Raw genomic sequence first — 21,866 nt, 5'->3', positions numbered from 1 at the left:
AGCACTCGAAGCCAGACCTGCGCCTCCGTGGGAATCAGGTGAGCGTTACAGAACGCGAAGCCTACCCACAATTTCCCACCCGGGCGCTATGGAGACTTCCGAGACTGACCAGCTGGCCCAGCTTTTGGGGGAATTACGGGTAGAGGTGCACTCAGCCCGCCAGGAGAATAACGCTCTCAAAAGAGAACTGATCTTATCCAAGGAAAGAACAGATGACCTAGCCAAAAGGTTATTACAGGCCCAGGCAGAGCACACTCCTTTACCTAATTCCGGAGACATTTCCACATCAATGGGTTTGAGTAACCCGGTACAAATTAATCTACCTGGACACATGCCTTTGGCCCCACCTGAACGTTTTGCGGGGGATCCCAAGAAATATGCCGTCTTTATGAACCAATGTCGTTTACACTTTCTATGCAGACCCGGAACCTTCCCTAACGACCAAACCAAGGTAGCCTTTATACTATCTTACCTCAGTGGCAGTGCTGCCAATTGGTCTATTCCATTGGTACATCAGGATGATCCCATTCTCCAGAATTTTCAGGGCTTCCAGGCCAGCATGGAAAGATTGTTCGCTCGACACTCTCAAGGACAGGCCCTTGATAACGAACTGCTATCCTTACGACAAGGTAATCAGGATCTTCTGTCCTACATTGCCACCTTTAACAGACTGGTTGTGGAAACTGGATGGCCAGAAAACAAAAGGATCACATTGTTTCATCGAGGCCTGCGCAGAGAGCTTAAGATGTTCTAGCTCAGATAGTAAACCCACCCCAGGTCTGCGCAGACTACATAGACTTGGTGGTTCAACTTGATCACAGACTTCAAAATAGAAAAGCAGATCGGTTCAAGTATGAAAACCGAGTACCGATCAAAACCCATGCTAACTCCAAGAGTACCGACGTATCTGAACCTATGCAAATCGGTGGTGTTAAAGGACCATTAACACAGAAAGAACGAGAGAGAAGGTGGCAAATGCAACTTTGTCTGTATTGCGGGACTTCCGGTCACTTTCTTCGAAATTGTCCAGTTAAACCACTTAAGAAGGTGGTTGGAGCTACTGATAACGAATTATTGACACCTGATTCGGGAAACGACCTAGCCCGACAAGCGTAGGGGTCCGCTTGCCGAGCTTGAAAACTAACTCTTTGACCTCGCATTTTGTCATGCCAATGGTGCTCGTGGACCCAAAACAGCCTCAGCAGTTGCATGCTATAAAAGCATACATCGACAGTGGAGCTATTGGAAATTACATAGACCGTGAATTGGCTTCCAGGATTAAGCTTCCTCTCCGCCCGAAAGTAACCCAAGATGTCATTACTACAGTAGATGGAACCGAAATAGCCTCAGGGCCTGTAACGCATTCCACTGTTGAAGTGACACTGGTGGGTCAGGATGGACATCGGGAAGCAATCGTGTTTGATGTGATCAAGGCCCCACAATTTCAAGTAATTCTTGGAATTCCTTGGTTAGAAACACATAATCCCAGAATTGACTGGCGAGCAAAAAAGATAAGTTTTCCTGATTATGAACCAACTTGTTATCCAAGAAATCCAGCTATTGGTCTAGCCTCAGCAACTTCCACCCCTGTACAGCTACCGTCAGAATACCAAGACGTTTTTCAGAAAGAACAGGCTAACACGTTACCTCCCCATCGGTCTTATGATTGCCAAATCGATCTGGTACCCAATGCTCAACTACCTTGTAGTAGGATTTATGCTCTTACGGAACCTGAGAACCTGCATTTGCGTCAGTATTTAGATCAGTACCTAGCCAATGGTTTTATTCGCCCGTCCAAGTCTCCTGTCTCTTCAGCTCTGTTCTTCGTACCGAAAAAAGAAGGCGACCTTATAACCTGTATAGACTATCACGCCCTAAATCAAATAACGATTAAGAATCGTTATCCTCTCCCCTTGATCCCTGAGCTTATCGACCAGGTGAAAGACGCTTGTGTGTACCCCAAGTTAGATCTCCGAGGAGCTTATCACCTGGTGCGCATAAAAGAAGGCGACGAATGGAAGACTGCTTTCCGCACCAAATTTGGGCTCTTCGAATATCAGGTGATGCCCTTCGGTTTGTGCAATGCACCTGCCGCCTTTCAGTACTTTATGAATGATGTTCTTCGGGAACTTATCGATGTCTGTGTCATTGTTTACATTGAAGACATCCTGGTGTACTCTTCTTCAGAATCTGATCACAGAAAACATGTTAGGGCAGTTCTTGAGAAATTGTGCCAGCACAGACTATTTGCAAAACTCGAAAAATGCGTTTTTTATACCACAGAAGTTGAGTTTCTCGGATTCATCCCGACACCTCAAGGAGTCCGAATGGACTCGCGAAAGGTGGACGCCATCCTCAAATGGCCATCTCCTAGCTCGGTGAAGGGAGTTCAGAGCATGCTCGGCTTTGCCAATTTCTATCGAAGATTCATCCCGGAATTTTTCCCGAACAGTCCAACCCATCACCGCTCTCCTAAAGAAAAACAAACGCTTCGAATGGACTCTTGAGGCCGAACAAGCCTTACAGGACCTGAAAACCAAATTCACCTCTGCACCTGTATTGAAGCACCCGCACCCAGATCTCCCGTACATAGTGGAAACCGATGCATCCAGTTCGGCCATGGGAGCTGTCCTGTCGCAAAGAGACCCAAAAACTAACCAACTACACCCAGTGGCCTTTTGGTCCAGAAAATTTTCTCGTCCTGAAATCAACTACGCAATTACCGATAAAGAGTTACTGGCCATCAAATCTGCTTTCAAGGCTTGGCGTCACTACCTTCTCGGGGCAAGACACACCATTACCGTAATTACGGACCACAGAAACTTGCAGTATTTAAAGACGGCCAAAGCTCAATCTTCACGACAACTCCAATGGGCTCTATTCTTTGCGGAATTTGATTTTGTAATTACCTATCGCCCTGGCTGCAAGAATGGAAAAGCGGACGCCTTATCCCGGATTGGCATGGAAGAACCTAATTCGAGCTTAGAACCTGTGCGCATCATACCTGAGCAAAGAATCTTAGGCTTAACTTCATTGCAAACTATTGAGGACATCCAAACGCAAGTAAAACAACTTCTAGACTCTTCAACCTTACTGGAATGGAGTCAAAAGGGTCCTCATTACACCGTTAAGGATGACTTACCCTACTTCCAGGAGCGGTTGTTTCTGCCAAGTAAAGAATTGCAAGAACTTGTTATTGCCCACCATCTTTAATGGAAGGACACCCTGGTATCGCTAAAACGGAGGAAAAAAATCAAACGCCACTTCTGGTGGCCTTCTTGGAGAAAAGACAAAGTCTTTTGTTCTGTCTTGCGGAATTTGCACCCAAAACAAGGCTAAAAAGAAAAGGCCAGCCGGCCTACTTCAACCCTTGGATATTCCACCGGCACCATGGCACACCCCGTCAATGGACTTTATAACCGACCTGCCTCCTTGTGCTGGTTACAACACAATCCTTGTAATTGTGTACCTATTCACCAAATTGGCCCACTTTATCCCTTTAAAGGGTTTGCCTTCAGCTTCCACCTTGGCCAAGGAATTCCTGGAGAATATAGTTTGCATACATGGTTTCCCTTCCATATTAGTCTCGGATCGTGGAAGTCAATTTACCTCCCATTTTTGGAAGAAGTGTTGCCAACTAGCACAAATAGATGTGCGGTTATCCACCAGCCACCACCCCCAGACCGACGGACAAACCGAGAGAACCAATCAGACTCTCGAGCAATATCTTCGGTGCATGTTACACCAATCCGAGTTAAATTGGAAAGACATCCTTTGGATCGCAGAATATGCATACAACAATTCAGTGCATTCTGGAACCAGACAAACCCCCTTTTATACTTTGTATGGTCACCATCCTCGGACCTCTGACCTAGATCCACCTCTGACCCTGGAAATGCCCGCAGTAAATCATCTGCATTCCACAATAACCCGAGCCTTCAAAGAAGCTGCAACTCATTTACAGCAAGCCAAGAAAAAGTATAAAGAAAACGCTGATTTGCACCGAAGTAAAACTCCTCCTTACCAAGTAGGAGACCAGGTATGGCTAGCAACTAAACATTTATCCCTCAAGGGCCCGCGAACCTTCAATCCCAGATTCATAGAACCTTATCCCATCAAGGCTATAATCAACCCAGTGGCCTTTAAACTGGATCTACCGTCCAACATGCGTATTCATCCATTTTTTCATGCATCACTTTTGAAGCCAGTACAACCAGGAACCCGATTGTCCAAGCCTCCAGATCCAGTTCAAATTGAAGGGGAATTAGAATTCAAAGTTAAAGACATTTTAGACTCCAAGGTGGTAAAGTCCAAACTCTTCTATCTTGTTGACTGGAAGGGATATGGACCTCAGTAGAGATCGTGGGAGCCTAGTAACCATGTCCACGCACCTCGATTAGTACAAAGGTTTCACCGGAGATTTCCGAACAAGCCAAAACCCCCGGAGGGAAGAACCTTGGGAGGGGCCTTGAGGGGGGGGGGGGGTACTGTCATGATGCCTACCTCCAAGGAGCCAGGTCCGACCCAGCAACCCCAGAGGCAGGCATCATTTCCCCCAGGGGAGTGCCAGCGGGCCCGAGCTGGGGCCCTTTGGACGCAGTCCTGGCGCCAGGCTCATGTTGGACCTCTGTCCTGGCGCCTTAGGCACCAGGCTCATAAAGCTGGACATGTGTTCAAGTGTTTTAATGTGCACTTACCTGATGCAGACCATGCTGCCACATCCAGGCCCTCTTGAGGCCTGAATGGAACTACTTTACCTGTGGGACTACTTTCCACCCGGGTGTGGTCGGGGAAGGATACATACCTGATCAGAGGAAGGATACACACTTGGAACTTCTTCCAAAGCTATTTAAACCACACCCGATCAGCAACTCACGCTTCGCATTGTTCTGCTCCTCGCAGCTGGACGCTCACCGTGTCAGCTCCTGCATCTGGACCTCAGCCATGCCTGTCAGTATCCTGGGTCACCTGCAAAGGGAGACAAAAGACCTTACCTGCTAAATCAGCACCAAGGAGACATCACACCGATGATCCTGAAAAGGAAGACATCATTTTAAAAGCATTTCGCTACGATCGCTGCAGCGCTGCATTTCACTCACCTATCCTGGACGCCACCATCTTCAGCAGCGATCATCCGGATCCACAGCCACTTCCCAGAGCCTAGAGAGAAAAAGACAAGAACAAGGTGAGAGAAGGCAGGGAATAGGAAAAGCTCAGTTTCCTTCTAAGTCTTACCTGTTGGGTCATTCCCATTTCATTTTGGGTCTCGTCGCCTCCAGGCATTTTCCGGACCCCGGCCCCTATGGGGAAAAAAGACAAAGACATTGAATGAGCAAATGCAAAGACATTACCCGAGCGCTCATCCAGAACTTACCTGTCATTTACTGGAACTGCACGTTTCACTTCGGGTCGGCGCCATATCTCCGGCATTCCGAACTCCGGCCCCTAAGGGGGGAAAGCTTATTATTAAGCTTGGACTTTTGAACTTGCAACAGAACTTTTACAGAGCCTTACCTGAATAGTCAAGCTTACCTGAACTCCCATCAATCCTCAATCCAGTGAAGTAACTGGGTTTCAACGCGCCCCTGCATCAGAAGCAGGATGGAGAGCTCATCCTTCCTGACCCTAAGGTGAGACTTCACGGGGAATCGTGGAAGGGTATCGTGGAGGGTTGGAAGAGAGTGGGAGGCTTGAGCATAACTCAGTCAGTAGGTAATACTCCCTTTTCACGCACAGGGGAATATTCCTGCGAGCCGGAGAAGCCAGAGTAGAGGGGCCCTTCCTGTCCATCTTCACCATTGAAGAAGCATCAGCACTCGAAGCCAGACCTGCGCCTCCGTGGGAATCAGGTGAGCGTTACAAGCGCTTTAGAAATGAGATGGAGTCCCACAAACTGAAAGAAAGCTTCTAACTTTCTAAAACTGGAGCCACTAAAAAGTGATGCAGCTGCACACAGCAGATTGCCTGCTGGCAGTTTCCCCAGCATCGGTTGTGCAGACCATGAGAACCTATGATTTAATCTACAGGCTGCATTTATTTTGACGTCACAACAATGTCGACAGGTTTTTTGGTGGCAAATTTTTGGCGGGTGTAGATTGTGTAAATTGATCTGCAACTACTTCAGAGCTATCTTCAATACATTCAATAACATCTTCTTGTGGTGGTGCGGTCGCACTTTAGCTATGGTCCAATGCAACTTTGCTGTAGTCGTATCCAAACACAGTTAATTCATGTTCTGGCCATTGGACATGAACATCTCGAGCCTGAACATGCCTCGCCTCAATTAATAGTTCCTCCATAGTGTACACGGTCTGGCAAGCCACATCTCTCATTCGCGTGTGTGTGTTTGTGTTTGTGTTTGTCTTTGTGTTTGTGTGTGTGTGTGTGTGTGTGTAGTTCTGACACCCACGGGTAACTGGAGGAGAGATTGGAAAAGGGATGTTCAGTTTAAACACAAGATGGAGTGTAGTAGAATTGACTGGAAAAAAACATAAAATAGTCCCCAGCACAAACATTTTTTTAAAGTTATGAACTGTTTGTAACTAACCTTTTTTTGTTTTTTTTCTTTGCAACTTTTTTGACTCGACCTTCAACATCTGCACGCTGTAGCTCCGATTCGTTTCTGCATGTCCTCCCTTCCTCTTGCGCTGCAACAACTATATTTTCTGTATCCGCATAGACAGCACGGAATGAGGCTCCATCGTCTCCCTGAAACATAGTACTTTCATTACTATGTATCAAAATATTGTTAGCATAAAACACACGTGAGGACAAACACACAGGTACATCTCAATAGCAAAACACGATTTAAACATTGTGTGCAACAATCAAACGACAAGTATTCGACCAGTGATGATCTATTTCGATGGAACTGTCAGTATCCATACCTCTGGCTCTGCATGGACTGCCATGAATGGATGTATTGTTCATCGACTTATTTCTCCGATTTATTTACATCTGCATCATCTAAATTGGATGTTGTGATTGTAGTGGAAGCTTTGTCGTCTCCCTGAAACACAGCACTTGCGTTAATAGGGAAGAAAGTATAGCAAATGGAATCACGTTATATGATCACGCATGATGGAGCTGTCATTATCCATACCTCGTGCTGCTGAACAATATCTATGGATGTTGCAAATGTAGTGCGCACTTCCGAAAGCTGTTGCGCCGATTCGTATATGCATGGTCCCGCTTCCACTTCCCCTGGAATTACTTGAATGTCAGGCTCTGCATCAAGTGCAGGGGTTGACGCTCCATCAACTGCCTGAAACATAGTACTTGCATTAGTGAGGATTACAATAGTGAAAACATAACACACACCTGGGGTCGACAGCACAGGTACATATCAACGGCTAACCACGAATGAAACATTGTGTAGAACAATCAAACGACAAGAATTCCAGCTCTGATGATGACGCTCGATGGAGCCGTCAGTATCCATACCTCCTGCTGTTGAAGAACATCTAGAAATGTTGTAGATGTGGCGGACGCTTCAGCATCTCCCTGAAAGACAGTACTTGCATTAGTATGGATAACACTAATTAGAACTGAAAACAAACACCAGTGGACGATAACTAAGGTGTAGATCAATTGGAAAGCAGTAACCAAACATTTGGTAAAGTAATTACACGATAGAATAAAACTATTACTTGACATGCATAAAACAAGTATGTAGCGGATTAGCCTAGTAAGATTACCTGGTACGCGCTAGAAGTGGATGATAACTGCGACCACGTCAAGGATGTAGAATGTTCTTGCTTCAGATTGAAGGGATAGTCAAGAAGTTGTAAAGGTCAATTAATGATTGATAATGAAATGCCAATATTAAAAATAGCCATGTAAGCCGTCAGAATACTTGAAAAATGCTCAATACAGCACAGGTCCCTGTCCATATATATATATATATATATATATATATATATATATATATATATATATATATATATATATATATATATATATATATATATATATATATATATACATACATACATACATACATACATATACATACACACACACACACACATTGCGTTTGTGGATTATGAAATCGAAAAAGAATATATTGATAAATGTCATTCAAAAAACTATACACTCATATCAATATCTAAATTATTACAAGGGATAGAACACCTACAATATCAATTAATCCATTCGGCTACCTACACACTACCGCAAGGCCTAAAGCTAAATCCGGACACTTGACTCACCGGTGGCGGAATGTGGACGAATAGAGTGGGAATAGCGTTTTCGCGCAATTTCCGTGTTGTTCGCCGTTTATTCTTCTTTGTTACCCAAGAAGTTGTGTACATGTCCAAGGAAAAGTGCCGGCTGCAGATGCGGTATTGATCACCCCTCTTGTCCTGTAAGACTTGTTGGACTCTACTTTCCAGCTCATCCAGTGGATATCCGCAATGTCTGACCCATTCTCTTATTCGATCAACAGTTTTCGGGAATGCATGCATTGTAGTTCCATCAGATTTCGCATTGGGTCTTCGAAGGGCAACCGCTAATCGAACAGGCAGGCATTGTTGATAAATCTGAAAAGTAAATATCGACATTATACTACAATCTTCAAGAATAAAGATTTGATACAAAAGTAAATGAATCATACAATGATCAATGCAAGGTTTGTTTTGGTCGCAGGAACTATACCAGTTCATTATGTGCGGCTTAGTATATGCATAAGTTGCAGAAATGTATAATTGATGTGACTGAAATCTGAACATGTGACTCGTCCCTTGGATGTTCTGTCTTGCACGAGAAGGAAACATGCTTACATTATAGACTGGACCCCCGAAGGATGCAATTCAATGACAATAGACAAAGATGAAAATAAATAGATCTATTGATAGCATAGCAATGGAAATTCAAGTCAATAGCAATGAGACCAATGAACATAGCACTATTGGGTACTCTACTTGCAAACAGATAGAAATTTAAAAATCTGCGAAATATGACCAGGATACATGGCCTTACCTTGACCAACAAACAGTTGGATTCAGCAAGCAGAGCAGTATGTTGCAGGAGAATAGGTGGATGGCCACAGGTAGCGCACTGATGGGTATGCTCGAAGCGGTCACAGAAGTTCACGGATAGCACGACGACGAGCAGATTAGCATAGATCTCAGTGGTTCCCAGGTAGCACGTTCAGGAGTTGACTTGCAAAGCACAAAGATGTTCTCATGAGACATATTGTGTGGTTTTTAAAGTATTAGAAACTGGGGTGTGTTTGTGAATGAATGACGTATGTATGTTGTGGTATTAGGGGGGAGGCCTGCATGGAGACACGGGGTCTGAGGAGGCCATGTGATCGATGGCCCCTTGGCGTGGGACACCTTTTGAAGTGTACATGTAGTTTGGCACCTTGGCCTTTCGCGCCCCTGCCAGCCCCCCATGCCAGCGCGCATCCACCGGCGCAAACCGCCTTTGATACAGGGGGGTGGGATGGATGGGCCTGGGGCGCGCAGATAAGGCACAGGAAGACTGCTGAATGGAGACACACTTGTGTGGATTGCAGGGGGGCGGCCTGCCTCAGGGGAGGCTTGGCTGGAGACACGGGGTCTGAGGAGGCCATGTGACCGATGGCCCCTTGGCGTGGGACACCTTTTGAAGTGTACATGTAGTTTGGCACCTTGGCCTTTCACGCCCCCGACAGCCCCTCATGCCAGCGCTCAACCACTGGCGCGAACCGCCTTTATATCAATATACAGTATATCGCCTTTATATCAATGATAGTATATCGTTGCTCATCAATAACAAATGCCACATACCGGAGATTCTTGTGAGCACAGACCCACACTTCAACCGGTGTATTATAGTGGTCAAGACCCTAAGGCCTGTATAATCCAATGGTAATTGTTAGTATAGATATATGTGTGACTTTTATAGAGACATAACCTACTGAAAGACTTTGAACAAGTGTTATTTAGTGCATGTATTATCGAGAATATGTTATGTTAGCTTAGATAGATGGTGACCACCCTGCTTCACAGCGACCAGACCTTCACCCATTCGGAGCACAGATGTCTGACGTCCATCCTTGAATGGAGACACACTTGATTCATTTAAAAAAATCGAGACAACCGTTGTTAAAATATATGTGGTGTTTTATTTTGTATCTTATTTTCATGACAAAAATACAAGACTTTAAAGATTATACAGGTCAGGTTGCAGAGAAAATCCCCTGTACTGACTGCTGTCACTCGGGAACATTTCTCTAATGGCACGAACGGCACAGGCGGGTATCACTCTTCGAACGTGGTGTCCAAGCCTCCCGTGAAGCCACCATGTAAAGGAACGATAGGCCACCAGCCTGTACCACCTGTGAAAAGGAATGAAACAAACTGTTTTTAAATGACCAAGATAAGTTTAATAAACGTTTGTGTCAATGAAAATTCTTGTAACTAATGGCATTTTACACGGACAAATGCTATCTAGACAATGCACACTATTGAACGACTTACATGCGTTACAATGATATGTAGATGTAATTTTGGATATAGTAGAAGAACATGAAATAGGAGTGGCATGACAAGCAGAGTATACTTACTCGTTACTCGGATTACGAGGACAAACAGTTGCTCGAAGTTCGTGCATAAGCACCATCATTATTCTCAACACGGCCCGTGTGAGGCAGGCTGCCCTGAAGTCTGGCAGCTCGGTGATGCATTGCGGTCGTGGCTCGCCTTCCGAAATGTAGGCCAGGCATCCCGAGTTTTCTCGGCAGCAGCAGTTCTCGTCCTCAGTTGGCATTGGCTCGCACCGATTGCATGTGCACCAGATGGAGACGCCGTCCATTCGACTAGGCCCAGGCTCTTCATCTGTTGATTCGTCCTGCCAACTGCCGTCCGAATCCCCATCGTTTTCGCGTGCTTCCCTTTCCAGTAGTTCCTCCTCGTATACTCGGGCTCGTACATGTAGGGCATTATTGTAGCCATTGTGTGTTAAACAAACTAAAATAATTTATAGTGGTGGTACTGGTATCTGTTCACACGCGGTACAAGCGGCGAAGGTAGCTGACCAGAGCACTGAAACGAGTCACAGAATACTCAAAGTAACACAGAGAGAGGAATGGAATCGAAAATCTGCTGCTGTGTGTTGTGAAACGGTCTGTTTATACTTATTGAGGAGAAGCGTCCTGCCATTTCCATGGCGACACGTCATTAGCTGAAGCGCAGCGAATGTTGACACGAGACGTGCTTTAGCGTTGGGAAATGGGCGGTACGAGTCTGCTGATGACAGGCTCAGGGGCGGGGGAATTGATTTAGTGCCGCAAAAGCAGGTCAGCCAGGGCGGTCGGAGAAAAGATAGGATTATCAGAAAATGGCGGCTCCCTGGTGCTTGTTTTCGCATGTGTTTAATGGACGAAAACTCGGGTAAGGTCCATAGGAAAGTTTTCTAAAATCGAGCCACTTAGGCTTAAAAAAACATGGCCGACCCGTAGGGACAATAAAAATGTTTACTAGACCATGCCTTTAATGTCGTATTTTGCAGCAAGTGCTAAGGCTAATCATCTTTTGTTAGCTGTTTTAGGGTGATCAAGTGGGTGACAAGGGATCACCCCTTCCCTTTTTTTTTCGTACATGAATCCAATTGAAACCAAGAATGCAGCTTCTGAAATGCATCGATTTGCTAAATGAAAGTTCATGGTCTTACTTGAAAACATGTGTCCTGTTGACATGGAGACACATGGCCACCCCAGTATGCTTACTAGGACACAAGTGACAAAAAGCAATTGCGCACATTCGGAAAAACATTTTTAATCATAATGCTTTTAGACATAGTGGCCGGAATTATTACACCATTTTTGGGTAAAAGTAAGTTCAGTTTAGAAGAATGAGGGGTTGCATTTAACATAACAACTGACATATGTGCTTTTGTAAGGGTCCGGACCCAAGATCATGCATGTGTTCCATTTACATGAAAAAGCAAGTCTGTGCACAGGTCGAAACAAGCATTAACAAAGACAACTGTTGCTTCTTGTGTATAGTGAAAACATTTCGATTATTGCCTTGCACTGACATCGCATGGCCAGGCACCACATGATTTGTCTGGTGTTACGATTGCATGGCCAGGTTACCACCCTTTGCCAGATGTTGTCATATGTACACATTCTCACATCATGTTACGTTTACCGCCATCATATAGCAAGGAATTTGCATAATTGCCAGTTACTCATTCAAATAGCCAACTTTTGAAGCAACTTTTGCTAGGTATTGCAAAAACTTTCCCCCATACTTGCGTTGTATTGCCACCATTTTCCAGATGTTGGCATGATGTATCCAGCTACTCACTTCACTAGACAGCTATTGCATCACATGCCTATGCACTCATGCCATTTTCCAGACACTGGCATTATATACACAGTCAAATACGCTCGCCATATTCCAGGTTTTGCTCTTATATGCCCATATACTCTCACCATGTGAAAGACATTGTTATTTGCACTGACGATATATCATGCCAACCTAACCACTGCTCTCCTTTTTCCCCTATTGTGCGTTGAAGAAGCTGCCCCATTTTCTCACCTCCTAACCTCTTCTCTTTCTTCCACAGCCCTTTGCATTCTTCTAGTGCATTTGGAACAGCGACTGGGTGGTACGTTAAGCACTAGATCATTAGCATAACATTACATATGTATTTGAAAGGCATTTTTATGCGCTTCACTAGATTTCCAATTGACATTTCTAATGGTTGAAATAAAAGATTACACAGCATCAATAGATGCTTCTGTGTAAGGAAATTCGAGGAAAGTGTCCTAATTACATAAACATGATATAATGAAAATTAATTCATGTTTGGCTAGTTTGTCTGCTTCCTATTTTTTCTGTTGTGTATTGTGGTTTATTACAAACCTAAAACACAAAATGTTTTCAATCAAACTCATGCTAAAACATAAAAAACATTATTTCAAAGACACAAAAAAGAAGAACACAGAAGGTAACAAATCAGAATCATTACACATATAGCACCTGTAGGACTAATCACATAAAAAACAACAGTACAATACTACAAAATTAATGACAGCGGTATTGCTTTGTTACACAAGCTAATTTAAAAACATTTTCCATACATAAAAAGCTGCTGCCATTATCATCATAGTTTCACCAGAGAACAACATACTTCAAAATTGATTTGAATTAAATTCCATCATAGGTATGCACAAGTTGATCATAATGCCTAATATAGATCTTTTTTAGAGTAAGGCAAGCATTAAGCACATGACGACTTGATTCAACAGCAGTATTGCATAGCCTGCACACTCTTACGATTCAGGATATTCCAGACCAAGATCCCAGTACTTCTACTGTAGGCAGTTTGTAAAGCACGAGTCAGAACATAAAATTACTAATATCTTTACTTTTACAAGTTCCAAGATATCTCCTAGCTTAAGCGAAATGTGAAGCTCCGTTTTATAAAATCCTTATTTAACTTTAGTGGTTAAATATTCAATAGTGGTTAAATATTCATTAAGCTCGCACTTGTCCCAATCCTGAGCTTTATGTTTGAATGTGTTTATAGCCACACCAATGGGAGGGATTCATCAATATTAAAGTCAACGGTCTTACAGAATTGCATTGCTTCAATCTCAAATGAATGGAACACAAGAGTTTTTACTGATAATCCTTTAGCCATGGATGAAAACCTAGAGAAAAGTTTTATTATCTGAGCCCATATTCAATAATTTAAGATAAGAAATGCTTCTATTGACATTCCATTTAGTCATAAGCAAGGTCAAGCCAAGATCAGTTTATAGCCTCTATGGAGACACATCGAGGGAGTTCCCGGCAATATTTCCAAATAAAGCCCTTTTTTTGGAAAAGGCGTGTAAGAAAGTCGCCTCCCCCATATACTTGGCCTCAATTGATCTCTCACTTGCGTTTGATAAGGTGGATCGGGTCAGATTGTGGTCCAAGTTGGCGTCAATGGGTATTCCTTCTGAACAACTGACTATACTCATCAACTTACATGAAGACTCCTCTATTCAAATTCGACTAAACCTTTCAGGGGATCTGTCACGGCTTATACAAACACACAACGGCTTGCGACAGGGGTGCCTGTTTGGACCCACTCTCTTTAATCTATACATAAGAGATGTGGATGGACCTATAACAGCAGCTTCACTTGTTATACCGAGGATTGAGGGTGGGAAAATATCTTGGACAGCCTATGCAGATGATATACTTCTGATTGATTCTACCCCGGTGGGTCTCCAGCGGAAACTGCTGGCGTTTTCAAAATATGTGGATAATAATGGCCTGTTTATTAATGAGAAAAAATCTGTTGTAATTACACTAACTACTTGGAAAAAACTCCCCATTTTTAGATGGAAGATAGAGGGATACCCTCTGCTAAAAGTCAGATCACTGTGTTATCTGAGCTTCCCTATCTTCAGTGGATCCACTGTCCACATGTATTGGAACTACTATCTTGACAAACTGATCAAATGCAAAAGGTTGCCACTAAATACTGCAAGTTTTCAGTGACCCTGGTAATTAAGTATTACACTCAAGTCTTACCTAAACTGTTATATGGTTCTGAAATCTTACCATTTCCGACACATCAATTAGCCGCCAAACTGGAATCCAAAATCTGGCGGAAAATACTGTATTGTCTTCCAAAGGGAGTTCCTATGTCAGCTATCCGCTTCGAGCTATGCATTCTGTCACTAGACAACAAAATCAAGCTGAAAAGGCTAAACCTTTATCGGAACTTAATCATCGCCAAAGAAAACACCCTATACGCATTGCTGGGCTGTAGATTGAGAACCGGTTGCTCGACTTCAAAGTAGTTGGTGAACCTCCAAACCGATTGTTTGAATTGTCTTGATTTAGTTTGTCTAACATTAGAGACTTTGATCATTAACCCATTGAGAGTGAAGGAAAAACTTCAATCCTTGGATTGGATGCAGTGCATGGAACGGGTTAAGTCCTCCAGTATCTATAAGCAGATCATTTATGATGGGAAAAAAATGGGTATACCAGAATCATATTTAGTTAAATTCCCTGACCCTAAAAGGAGGGCTGCTTATATGAGATTCTGCTTCAATGTCCTGCTGACAGGGGAAATTTTAGAAATCTGTCAGGCACCACACAGAGAATTACTTGCTGTTTCTGCCATAGTAAAGACGACTCTGAAACATTGAAGCATCTGCTATTAAACTGTCAGGCACTGGTAATCCAAAGACTTGCAAGATTTGGTAAATTTGTTCACGATACGTCTAGAGTAGATATTGAAGATCTCTGGTGGAATATGCTGTATGGTAAACTCAATGCATTGAAATTGGCTATTGTGAAATTCTTGGCCAAAATATGTAACTTGCCTGAAGCCAAATAACCTCTACAATCCTAACAAATGTAAAAAGGAAAACTTGTTTGAAGAGATAATTTTTTTATGAATGTATGCAAATGATCTACGTTTAAAGATAGGAATGGTATAATATTAGTTTGGATGTATATTTTGTGTTAAAATTGGGGTTTTAATTGTTTAACTATTTTTGAATTTCTTCCTTTTTGTAAAAAAATGTATTTTGTGTTTTTCTTTGCAAAGGTTTATATTCTGTAAACCAAACACAAATAAAATTAAAAAAAAAGCATTTCTCCCAAGCCATTCATGGGGAGCATTTGTTTAGGTGGCCAGGGGAGGGCCATCGCTCTTAGAGCCCAAGGGAGCGGACGAGCGAGGGAGGATCACCTGGGCAGGAGGTCCTTGGGGTCAATAGGAGACACGCCATTGGGCAAGACATGGTATTCCTCCCATTCCGATAACCCATACCCCGACATCTCCTCACTTGTCATGGGATATTGTCAGCAGAGACCCATCATACCCCAGTAACTTCCTGTACCGAAAACGAGAAAACGACCAGGAAAGTAAAATCCAGTAGAAAATCCATTCACCCATCACAATACATTCACCCCTTCTTCCTGCCGAAAATCTACATGGTTTTTCCACAATCTCCAGGAAAACCTACAACTCCCACAATCTCTACTTCCAATCTAGAAGTCCAACTACTGGGACGAAGAAGAGGCAGATGGGAGTCTTATTGATTGCCCAAAGGAATCAATGGGCAATGGATTCCAATGGGCAGTCTCCATGTTGTCCCGATAATGAGGTCAGGCAAAGTCAGGCGGGGAGGGACAACAACTCAATCCCGACTCCAATCAACACTAGCTTGGAGTATAAAAGCAGCAGCCAGAAACATCATTGGGAGCGAGCTGGGGATGCTGAAGGAAGCGGAGAAGCCAGGAGGAAGGAGCCAGAGTATAAGTAACCGTGGAAGGCTTAGAGTGGCAAGGACTGCCAGGACACTGAGCCTGTAAGCACCAGAGAGGCTGCAGTCTGGCGGGGAACCTATAAATCCAGAAGGTTAACCCAGGGGCAGTTGAGGCTGCCTGACCGTCCCCAACCCAGAACTCCTCCCCTGGGTCAGACTCAAAGACCCAGGCTCTTGAGGGGCAGGCGGTGAGACCCCAACCTCAGGAGAGATCTCATGTGAACATGAGATTCAAATTTTGGGATTTGAAGTCCAAAAACATTTATTTTGAGAACAGTGAAAGCAGAGTCTGAGCCCAACTGAGGGAGACCGCTGAGGAGCGAGGCGGTGCACGAGAAAAAGCTGCACTTCCACGGCAGAGGCAAAGGAGGCGAATGAGAGGGAGAGCCCAGGGGGCTGAATCTAGGAGGCTGGAGAGTGAAAGACCCTACGTCGAGAGGCCGCTACCGCCTAGAAGCCAAGGTGGGATATGCAGGCCAGCCCAGCAGAGGAGGAGAAAGACGCCTACAGTGCTACAAGGTTACAAGCGGGCCCTCCCGGGTGAACAGCAGAGTTCAGGAGGCGCTGAGGCTGAAAGAGTAACAGCCTTTGACTCCGACATCAAACAGACGAGATAAAAGGAGCCTCCTAAATCCAGCCGGTGAGTTAATTGAAGCAGCGAAAGTCCGGTCTGTGGTTTGAAGTGCGTGCAACATTGAACGTGAACTTTGCTTTATGAAAACTACAAATACCAAAAGGCATTGCATTTAAAAAAATGTGAATCATAGTGGTCCTGCGACGGGTCAAGCAAAATCCTGTGCACAGTCGAAAGTCTTCGATTTTGATGCAGAGAGGGGGACTCGAACATGACAGAGGGAAGTCTAATAAAAAGATAAAGAAAGCTAAGGGAAGGGAACCCCAGAAGTGAACTGAGGAAGATTTGAGCCCAATTGAGGGGAACTTTTAATTGGAGAACATTGTGTTAAAGTGGGTCAGAGCTCGGCAGAGGGGACCCGGAGTGAACAGTAAATCACACGAGAAGTTGTACATGTGAAATCCAGAGAAGAAAGGATTTTTGTTTGTTTGTTTGTTTATTTATTTATAATGCGCTCCAGACCAATAGGTTACCGGGCGCAACAGCAAGTATATGCGAGGCTTACAATGTTACAAATCTACATGAATAAGATTACAATATTACGTATTACAATATTACAGGACTATACATTACCGGTTGCAGTATTTACATGAGTGTGCAATAGCAATATACAGAGTTAGCAGTTATAAACATAGGGTTACACATATCTGAGTACATTGAGTAGGGCAACACTTGTGAAGGTTCATTACAGGTGTCTAGTCATTGTTAGCGTTGATGTGTTTGATGAGGTTCCTTCTGAAGTGTGGGAAGGGTTGGTCTGCTCTAAGGTTGGGTGGCAGAGCGTTCCACAAGTTGGCAGCTCTCACAGGGAAGCTTGCGCCACCGATTTTGGCAAGTCTAAATCTGGGTACTACCAGGCAATTAGAATTGACGAGTCTCATGGGTCTGATAGATGTTTTTCTTTTTATTTTGTCTGTCAAGTAGCTAGGAGCAGCATTATTTAAGGCCTTATGGGTCAAGGAGATCATCTTTAGGTGGATTTTATTGTCTGTGGATAGCCATTTGTGTTGCCGCCTAATAGAGGAGATATTCTCCCTCTTCTTTTTGCCTAATGCAGCTCTAAGAGCATTGTTTTGTAGTGTTTGTAGTCTTTGGGTGATGGCTTTATTGGCACCACTGTATAGGGCATTACAATAGTCGAGTCGGGAGAGTATTAGGGCTCTAGCCAAGGTTAGACAACTAGTATTGGACAGGAAGGTCTTGCCTGCTCTTATCAATTTACAGGTGTGGGCAGTAGTGGAAGCTAGGGAGTTGACCTGTTTAGTGAAGGATAAGGTAGAATCGAGGTAGAAACCAAGTGTTTTTACTTCCCTCGAGACTTTGATAACATTTCCATCAATGTTGAAAGCTGAGTAGTCCGGGCCCAATTTGTTAATATTGGCTTGTGTACCCAGAATGATCAACTCTGTCTTATCATCATTCAGGCAAAGACCATGAGTAGCCATCCATGCCTGAATGATGAGGTACACTCTATTCACCAACTCCCTGTCCCTACTATGATCCCCGGAAAGTGGGAGGAGAATCTGTGTATCATCTGCATAGTTAGTGTAGGTGATACCAAGATTGTCCAGATCATCGAACAGAGGTTTAGTGAATATGTTGTAGAGAGTCGGGGAGACGCAGGATCCCTGAGGGACTCCACAGGTGATGGGTATAGGGTCTGCTGCTGCCGATGGGGAAAAGACTCTCATAGTTCTCTCACTCAGGAAGGATTCTATCCAGCTGATAGCCTGGGTGGAGAAGTGAGCGGCAGTGTCCAGGTGTCTGCAGAGGACCTTATGGTCCACAAGGTCAAATGCAGCTGAGAGATCTAGTAGGAGGAGGAGGGCTGTCTTGCCTTGATCTCTCAATGCATCTATTTGGGTCTTTAAGTCGATAAGGGCTGTTTCCGTTCCATGTAGTGGGCGGAAGCCAGATTGTCTAGATCCAAGTAACTTATGCAGTTCAAGGTATTTTTGAATCTGCATATAGGCCACTTTGTCTAGGATTTTCAATAGAAATGGAACTGTAGTGATTGGACGGTAGTTATTCGGGATGAGAGGGTCAAGAGTTTGCTTTTTGAGCAACGGGAGCACCCAGGATTGTTTTAAATTAGCTGGGATGATGCCTGTGGCGAAGGATGCGTTGACAAGTTTGGAAATAAACGGTGATAAATCTCTGGCAGCGTCTTTTATTAGCTGTGCTGGGCAGATGTCACCTTTGCAATTCGATGGTTTGAGGGTGAGGATGATTTTTTCAATCTCTAGTGTAGTGGTTTTGGTGAAAGAGAATTTGCTAGACTGAGGCTTATTGGTGAAAGAGAATTTGCTAGACTGGGGCTTATTGGTAGCCTTGGGTGGTGGCAGAGTAGGAAGGTTGAGCAAGTCTTTTTTCAGTTGGATTTTATTTTGGAGGGTGTTAATTTTGTTGGTTAGAGCATATTGGATATCTGTGCACCAGGTCTGATCTTTAGTACAAGTGTCTGGTATGGCAATGGGTGACTCAAGTTCCTTCAGTATGGAGAAGAGTTCCTTCATGCTTGAATTAGAGTTGGCGATACGATCATTGTATGAGTTCCTCTTTGCCAGACAGACTGCATTTTTGTATTGTCGGGAAATAGATGTTAGGATGGCCTTGTTCTCAGCAGTTGGGCATATTTTCCAGTTGGATTCATATTTTCTCTTGGTGAGGCGTAGGGCCATGAGTTCAGGAGTAAACCATTTATTTAGGTGGGCTTTAGGTTTACTTGTGCGCATTTTAAGAGGGGCAATTTTGTCCATAGTATCAGTCATAATTTTGTTATACTCATGCACTAATATGCTGGGGTCTAGGTTGTCAGGCAGTGCATTTAATGTTGGAAGAATAGCGGGTATGACATTGTCTATTGTCATGTTCTTTTTGTTTCTTGTTGGGCATGGAAGTGCCAAGGGGACGACTTTAGAGGATGGTCGGGAGGTAAGGAGGTTGAAGGACACTAGTGAATGGTCAGTCCATGATAAAGCCGAGATGGATGAGATAACTGCTGTACAGTTTGAGTCGGCGACCCAGTCTAGTATTCTGCCTTTCGTATGGGTTGGGTTGTTGACTTTTTGGGAGAATCCTAGGGAATTAATAGCGTGTGCAATGGTCACGGCGTGTGCATCTGCTTGGTCATTAAATCCTAGGTTAAAATCCCCTAGTACCAGCAATTGTGAGGTAGTTTTGGCATTGAAGGTTAGTAGCTTGTGCAGATCCTCTTCGAAAGTCCCGAGCGGACCTGGAGGTCTATAGATTAGGTGAATGGTTAGTGTTTGGTTATTATTTATGAGGAATTTTGCAGTGAGGGCTTCACAAGATTGTAGAGTTTGGGCAGGGGCTAGTCTTAGCGAGAGACTCGATTTGGAGATGATGGCAATTCCGCCTCCGCGGGTGCCCTCTCGGTCTTGCCTACATATAGTGTAACCGTCAGGGATGGCTAGCATAAGTGATGGTCCTGCTGCCTTGTGTAACCAAGTTTCGGTTATTGCAATAAAGTCCAGGTTCGCCTCAGTGATTAGATCAGCTATATCAAGGGCATGTGCAACTAGTGACCTGGCATTGAGAAGCGCTCCTTTGTAGGAGTGATCCTTTGTTTCCTCTTTGGGATGGGTAAGATTAGGAGTGCTTATCGCACTGGATTTTATCTTAGATTTAGATGTTTGTAAATACATTGAGGCTGGGGTGATATTGGAAGCGTTGCATTCCTTGCCGTTATGATGTTTCATCTCATGTATTATGGGAGGGAGGAGTCGTCTGGGTATCTCGTGAATTTTATTAAGTCTAGCACGTAGTTTATTATTTCTATCGTGCGTGGAACTAGGCCGGGATGTGTAAGCTGATGGTCCTGGCAGAGCTCGGTATTTTGAGTCAGTGTATACATAAGTTTTGGTATCTATATTTGTGGATGAAGGGTGGTTTCTTGCATCAAGCCCTCTGAAATAAGAGACTTTGATACGGATATTTTGAACTGCATCCTCATGCAAGAAAAGCCAGAGTACGTGCTAACCTAGAGTGTGCCGCCTTGTCCCATGCTGAAAACGTGGGGAAGGGAAGCAAACATCTCAACTATCCTGGCATATCATTTCTTGAACACTTTTCTTTTCATAACATTGTTTCCCACACCATTTGTATTTAGGAGTAAGGATTGGCAATATGTTTATTAGTATAGACCTTTTTATTTGACAAGACTACTAGGACCGCATTATTATTTGATGGTCGTAGCTTGCTCCCATCTTTAGATTTAGGATTAGATGGGTGTTTTTCAAGCCCAATTGAAGTTGAATAAACACCCTTGAACTGTGATCTTTTGGGTCTGTCGCCTTACTGTTGATACCATGGTTTCCTTACAGAGCCCATTAGATATAGAATATTTTTTCAAGGGCAGTAATGCTTCTCTGAAGACCAATAGCAGTGCGATCAATCAAGATCGTATTGTCTGCATGTGCAAGCCATCCAGAGGGACTCTGGTTAATAAAAGGAGGGAAGTTACGGCACACCTCTAAGCACTGAGGCTTATCAGCCACATCGAGGTTATACAGCAGGGGAGCCAAAACACACCCCTGCTTAACCCCAGCAATATATGGATAAATGGCTCCTTGCTGGTCTAATCTAATGCATACTGAAGTATTCTGATAAAATTGTTTGACCAGGTGGAGCATGGACTGATCACATGCTAGTTTTTCTATTGTTTCCCATAAATGATCCTGCAATGCTGTATTGGAGAAGTCAAAGCATAAATACAATCTGCTTCCCTTTGTGGACAGGCACAATCTTACGAGATAAAGGAGTGCCAATAAATTGAATAAAGTTCTCATTCCTTTTCTGAATCCAGTTTGCTGGGGAGAAATTATGGATCAATCAGTGACCCATTTATTTAATTTTCCCAATAGACAGGTTGCAAAAAATGTTGAAATACTATCTGTCAAGGCAAGCAATCTATAATTGCTAAGATCTTCACAA

At 43.8% G+C, this 21,866-nt stretch overlaps 1 protein-coding gene across 3 annotated transcripts in view; it reads right to left on the bottom strand.

Moving 5' to 3' along the window:
* SUN2 (Sad1 and UNC84 domain containing 2) overlaps window positions 1-21,866 on the bottom strand; it is a 396,247-nt gene that overhangs the window by 325,880 nt on the left and 48,501 nt on the right. Inside the window, exon 1 of one of the 3 annotated variants that reach the window (XM_069652960.1) lies at window positions 6,548-6,732. The exons of the other annotated variants lie outside the window; for them this stretch is intronic. Coding sequence (XP_069509061.1) covers window positions 6,548-6,717 — 170 coding nt within the window. The 5' untranslated portion in view covers window positions 6,718-6,732. Of the gene's footprint in view, window positions 1-6,547; window positions 6,733-21,866 lie in introns of those variants that run through there. 3 annotated transcript variants of the gene reach the window in all.

This window comes from Ambystoma mexicanum, chromosome 3q, assembly GCF_040938575.1.
Source record: "Ambystoma mexicanum isolate Mex_15411 chromosome 3q, UKY_AmexF1_1, whole genome shotgun sequence".
Lineage (NCBI taxonomy): Eukaryota > Metazoa > Chordata > Amphibia > Caudata > Ambystomatidae > Ambystoma > Ambystoma mexicanum.
This window is presented reverse-complemented; position numbering and strand designations above follow the sequence as displayed.